We start from the raw sequence: 6,333 nt of genomic DNA on the forward strand, positions 1-6,333 counted from the left end.
GAGATAGCTAACCTTTGCAGGACCATGAGCTAACCCCCCCAGATATCACTGCGCTGACTGTATCTATAATAAATGACGTTGCAGTTTCTCTGTTTTGCATGAAGCTACGTTGTTGTACGTGGGATCGACGGCCTTCTGTGCACGCTGATGAAACATGCGTCTCCTCTGCCGTGACTGAGGGGCCCACGCCTGCACTCAGCAGGACAGACAGACGGGGAAAAGACTTACTGCGAGGCCAGACGTGGCCTGCGCAGGCTCATACTGTAGCTCCTCTTCCAGCTCTTCTTGCCCTGTCGGTTTCTCACGCCATCCTCCTGGTCCATCATCTGTTCCAGGAGGGTCTGGTCGTCGGCGTTGAGCGGAGCCACGCTGATGTCTCTGACGGCTCTGAATTCACCACAGTTGTTCAGATGTTCGTTCTCCAAGCGGAAGAAGTTCCACACAAAGCGCCTACAAGGATCACACATTAACCCGTTACTGAGTTTCTGTTACTTTATCACTTCCTGATCTAGGCCCTGCAGATACAAGACACAAAGTTAGGAATGAACTATGAGAAAAACCAAAGGGATGAATAAAGAAAAAAGACTTGGTGTACCGAAAGACCTCCAGCGGGGCCAGGACTGTAGCAAAGATGTCAGAGATGCCGTCAAACGTGACGAGCGTGGTGACGGTGACCGTTAAGATCCACCCGAAGCGTAACAGCACGTCCTCTACTATGGCGCTGTAGTAATAGGCCTGCAGGAGGACGCACAACAGAGCACGCGCTTCACATTCATGCTGTGTGACTACATAACAACATGTGCTGCTGTTGATTTGTGGATGAGAGGGTTAGAAGCAGCAAGCCTGCTTAGTTCAGCCTGAAGTCCTGACATTTGGACACCGACTTTTGTAAAGTGGCCACAGGAGGAGCTGCAGCTTCTTTGTGTGGTGTAATACCTTGTGTGGATAGACTATCTCCTCTCTCAGGAAGGTGTTCTCTCCCGCGTTGCGGTCAAACAGTCCCCAGTCCATCTTCAGATCCCAGACCAGAGTGTAACACGAGCTCACCGCCAAACAGCCAATATACAGATAGAAGAAGATCTGGGCCTCCGAGCCTGCGTCTGTGGGCGGGACATCAGAGTGTTCTCCAGTTACAGCCTGCCATTAGAGCTCCATCCCATAATAACAACACAGAGGAGAGAATGAGCTCAGGATGGCATTGCCTTATAACACGGCATCTGTTAGCCTACCTTTGTGTGTGCTGTAGAGGGCGGAGAAGGTAACAGCGAAGAAGGTGGTGGAATATTTGCCAGCATTAACCAGATGAGGGAAGGCCCGCTTGGTGTCACGGTAACGGCGCAGACACTGGACGAATCGGAACCACGCAGGAAGACACTTGATCACCGCCCGAACGCCATACGAGTACGAGTTGCACACATCGTTACCTGAAGAGGACGACATTTAGCCACTGGTTTGCTCCAACACGTGCGCGTGAACAGCGAGCATCTCGGAGCCTCACCTCTGCTGATGAGCCCGTTGTGTTTGGTCCAGTCCAGCTCAAAGCTGTAGAAACAGATCATGTACTCCAGGTCCATCAGCACCACCACCAGAGAGTTGAGCTGGTCAGCCAGCCAGAAGTCTGCAAAGCCAACACGGTGAAACGGAGCCGTCACCACTCGAAACTGCGGAGGAAGACGTCACAGGAAGAGCCCTCTTCAGAATAAAAGCTTAACCACACAAAAAAGTATGATGTAAAGGCTCTGGTCAGGGCCATTACCAGAAGTTTGAGCAGCCAGAAGCGTGACTTGTAGTAACAGGTCTTGAAGGGGTTGATGAGGAAAAGGAAGAAGAGCCCATAGAGAGCCAGAGGGATCCTGACCTAAAGTACTGGATCTGATATCGAGGAGAAATGAGAAATGTAACCCGATCCATCAAATATCACAAAAGCACCTCACAAAACCTGCGACAGGGCGTAACCCGGCTCGTGACCTCAGCGCGTCGGAGCAGTACGCGTCACGTGACAGAGCGGCTGTTGCGTGCGGGACCTGTCGGCGGGCTGGCGTTCACACTGAAAGCATCTGGAGCCGCGCTACGTGCTGCCAAACCGGCATCTCGGAGAAAGCTATCCCAGAGACACAAAGCAAGTTCCTCTGTGAATGTTTGAGGAGCACTCCCACGTTCAGCCTCAGAGCCGGTATATGGAGCTGGGACGTCTGTGACCGAACGATGGACACACTCACGTTTTACTTTGGAAAAAACTGTTACAGGCTGAACAAAACCCCAAAACATGAAAAACACCTTTTTCATCCTTGTGTTAAGTTTAGAAATGACAGAAACTTGAGTCTGAGGTTAAACATGATGGTAACGGCTCCGACATCCATCCTGATCCACTCTGGATGTGTATGTGCAGCTGTAAGTGCTCCACTGTGCAACCTGTTGTTTTTTAAGTTGTTGAATACGAACATTACTTTGCACTCCTTTTTCCCAGAACAGAGTTTCTGAAATCTGCATTAAATTGCATTTTAATTTACTTTTGAATATTACTTGAAGCACTTAGATTGAAAGTTGAGCTAAAGGTTTAAATACAAAGATCAGCATCACTGAACTGTGAAATCCTTTGGCTGCAGTGTGTTTAACTTTGAGCATGAACTTGCAGGAAGCTATAAACAGTTTTATTGATTACAAAATGGACCATATCGGATTCATATCTGTATCAGCAGATATCCAAATGTACGATGTCGTATCGGGCATAGAAAAGTGGTATGGCGCCATCTCTGGTGTGAACATGGATCAGGAACGGGTCACACTTGGTTTGTTGGTGAGGGACTGATCACAGGATCGAAACAGCTCACCGTCTCAGGGACGGCTCCGCCTCTTGGTCTTCACTGTCACGGGGCCGAGTGGCCTGTACTGAACAGGACTCAGGTGAGAGACAGCAGATGATGTAACAATTATTTATTAGGCTTAAGTGCAAGAAACGTAGCAAGGACAAAAAAACAATAAGACGTGGAGTCTGACGTGGCGTGGCCTGGGAAACGTGGTGAGGGAACGGGGCCTGAGATGCAGAGTGGAGCTGAGCAGGGAACAGTCACACTGAGGAGAGAAGATAGTGGAGTTAGGGAGGTGGTGGAGGCAGCTCTGAAGTGGCCAGTTGTAAGAGTGGCAATTCTTACTTGCAGTAGGGGACAGAGTGTTGAGAGGGGGGTGATGAGAATCCAGGGGAGGCCGAGTGGCGTGGAAAGGCTGGCCTGAGATCCGGGGCTTCAGATGGAGTGTGATGGCAGGCAGGTGAGGCACAGAGAGATTTTCAGAATGATTGCTTGGTATCCTGAGTCCGGCGGTGGAGCGTGAGCCAAGCTGAATACAGCAAATGTGTTGATGACGAACTGGCAGCGAATGAACTTCAACGTGTGGCTTAAATCCCTCTGGCTTGATTGCCTGCAATAGGCTCCAGGTGTGCAGGAGCTGGAGGAGTTGGCCCCGCCCAGGGGCGGATCCAGGTAAGTTCAGGAGCCTTATGGAAATTCCAGCCACCCACCGCAGACCATGACACTTCACGCCGTGTAAAAGGACTCGGCTCCACGTTACGGCGAGCCGGCGTCGCTGCCTGCTGATGTCAGTGTTTGGGTTGTGTCAGGCCTTTTTCTCCACGCGCTGCTCCTGAACACGTTTCTATTGCAGGTCTGATTTTAGTCGCAAATCTGGGTGAAACTTCCTGCTAATAACTGATCTAATGTCCCTACATATCAGCAGCAATATTTAAACCAACGTCAGTGTTGATTTTACAATAAATGTGTTGTTCACTAAACAAGTTGCTGCTCATGGCTTTGTGCCCGTTTGCAGCAGCTTGCTGAGCGTTTGTGTCTTCGTTTGTGACTGAAGAAAGCAGCGCACATCATTACTGAGTGGGAGCCCAGCAGCCCCTTCAGGTGTCCACAGTGGGAAGCACGAAGCCTGAGTCTGACTGCAGTTTAATGTTAGCCCAGGTTTCATGTGTATTGCAGTGCAGGCATCTGCTGCCCAGCAAAGATGGGCGTGTGATGGAAACGCACACGTCTGTCTTTATGCAGTAGTTTGGTTTGTTTGCACACAGCTTCAGCTGGATTCAGCTGAACACATGAAAGCCCAGGATACAAACAGCATCACACTCTGACTGGAAGTGCAGTTCTTTACCTCCAGTCATTTTATATGACGACACTTCAGCCTACATTATTGCTTAATTATGTGTCTTTGCAAAAATACAGCAGCAGGAGCCACAAAATGACCAAAATTTAAGGCCTCAAATCATCTTAGAAAGTCTTCAAACCAGTGATCAGAGGCCTGTGTTCCATCATGTAATGACAGGCCTGGTCGTGTCACTGCGCTGCATACTTAAACTTGACTTAAAGCAATACTAAACAACGTGACTAGCACAGTGCGCTTTCCTGATCTTTCATCTTATTTTGACAAAAGCGACTTCAACCACTTGAAGGGCCTATTTCTGTCCCAAATGTGATGTTAGAAAACCCAAACAGCAAACCGTGTCGCCGCTTCCACTGCTGCTTTGCACCAAACATGGCTACAGCTGCCAAAGGACCATTGATCCTGCGTATACGGCTGAGTGCTATTAGTTTTTAATCAGCAGCAGAAGTGAAGCGAGTGCTGCTTTGTGAATTCAAATATGATTTCAAACCTGAGGACCTGTTTTAGGCTCTAGTCCACGCACAGAGAGTCAGCGGTACAGACGGAGTGAAATGTCACATCTGTCCAGTGTTTCACGATGCGAGGCATCCAGATGGAGTTCAGAGGTGGTGTGTGAAGCCGATCACGTCTGAACTTTCACACATTTTAAACTGCTTACACAGAATAAACATGTTTCTGTTTCTGTGTAAATGTAAAAATGACATGTTTACCTTGAAAACTGTGATCAAGGTAATCCAAGCTCTGGTCGGCTCACGTGTTTGGTTGTGCTGAAGCACGCTCTTCAGTTTGCTTAGGGACGGGCAGTTAGCTGCTTATTGTAGCTAGCACAGGTCATCATGTATCGCTCACGGTAGGGCTGCCACGATTCGTCGACCATCAAAATCGTCGACGACTAATTTAACAGTCAACGTGTCGTTTGAAGCTTTGTAAGCTCCTGAAAGACGCAGGAATAAGTAGCAGGATTCAAGAGTGTAGTAACGGACTGAAACAGACGGTGGCAGCACTGCATGTACAAGGATGCCAGCTGCCGTTAAACACCGAAGAAGAAGAAGCAACTCCGGTATCGTAGCTGTGTCCAAATTCAGGGGCTGCATCCTTCAGAGGCCGCATTTGTAGGCCGATTACATGACAGCGACGGAGCCAATTCCAAGAGCACCTGGCTGCAGCCACTGGGGAGCCATATTGTGACCTCCACAGCAGCCGGAAACACGTGACTTCAGTTAAATCGACTTTGACAGCGAAAACTAAATTATGTTTTTGTTACTATTGATGCTGCTGAGAAATAAACGTGGTTCGAAGTGTTTTAACACAAAATCACCATCCCTTCAGCTTGTTCGTGGCCAAAAGTGTCCGTGTCTTATGTTTTTGTTTCTTTGCTACTTTTTCTGCATAAAGGTTTTTTCATAAATATAAAATAGTACTTTAATTACTTTTTACTTTTTTGATCCTTCAAACACCCTTTCCTGGTTCAACGCACTTGTTTGAAGACAACCTCAAAACTCACCATTTCATATATCAGCAGCGCTACTGGAAATGATTGTACAGCGGTCCCTCGCTATGACGCGGTTCACCTTTCGCAGACTCGCTGTTTCGCAGATTTTTTTACAGAGCATTGTGTTCTGCGTCCTGATTGGCTGTAGACCATTGTCAGTCAGTCTCGTGTGGTGTCTCCTGTACAGCACAGAATGCGTTCAGCTTGTCAAATTCACATAAATCTTCGATGGTTAGCAGTGTGACTCTGACGTGCTGTATGTTTGTGAGTTTTCTCCCCAACAAACACAACAGCGTCGACGAAACGTCGTCACCTGCTGGTTCCTTTGGTTTCATTCTATAACACTGGACTTACTTTTCTACAAAGGTTTGAACTTTGAGAGTTTAAACAAGAGAGAAAAGTGTGAAATGTTCATGCCTGTCTGAGAAAAGTGTATAAAGTTTGTAGTGAGGGCTTTTACAGTCTTAAAACATCTGTAATCATTGTAAAAACTAAAGTTTCACCTACCGCGGGTTATTTTTAGAACGTAACTCCCGCGATAAACGAGGGACCGCTGTATTATTAATAGTAGAGTCTGGGACATCTAATTGATTAACATCAACATTGATTATTGTGCACTTTTATTTCTGTTCAAGGAGAGCAAAAAATATGAAACTCTCTCTCACGTGTTTTCGTTGCCG

The 6,333-nt window shown here is 47.7% G+C and overlaps 1 protein-coding gene across 1 annotated transcript in view; it reads right to left on the reverse strand.

Moving 5' to 3' along the window:
• Positions 1-6,333, reverse strand: part of LOC120715545 (xenotropic and polytropic retrovirus receptor 1 homolog) — a 31,508-nt gene that overhangs the window by 6,587 nt on the left and 18,588 nt on the right. Inside the window, exons 4-11 of the mRNA XM_040002566.1 lie at positions 3,153-3,336; positions 2,714-2,805; positions 1,757-1,858; positions 1,499-1,661; positions 1,230-1,424; positions 937-1,100; positions 596-735; positions 229-450 (exon numbers count right to left, since the gene is read on the reverse strand). Of these exons, the coding sequence (XP_039858500.1) occupies positions 229-450; positions 596-735; positions 937-1,100; positions 1,230-1,424; positions 1,499-1,661; positions 1,757-1,858; positions 2,714-2,805; positions 3,153-3,336 (1,262 nt within the window). The remainder of the gene's footprint in view (positions 1-228; positions 451-595; positions 736-936; positions 1,101-1,229; positions 1,425-1,498; positions 1,662-1,756; positions 1,859-2,713; positions 2,806-3,152; positions 3,337-6,333) is intronic.

The sequence above is a fragment of the Simochromis diagramma genome, unplaced genomic scaffold (assembly GCF_900408965.1).
Source record: "Simochromis diagramma unplaced genomic scaffold, fSimDia1.1 OVJJ01000445.1, whole genome shotgun sequence".
Classification (NCBI taxonomy): Eukaryota; Metazoa; Chordata; class Actinopteri; order Cichliformes; family Cichlidae; genus Simochromis; species Simochromis diagramma.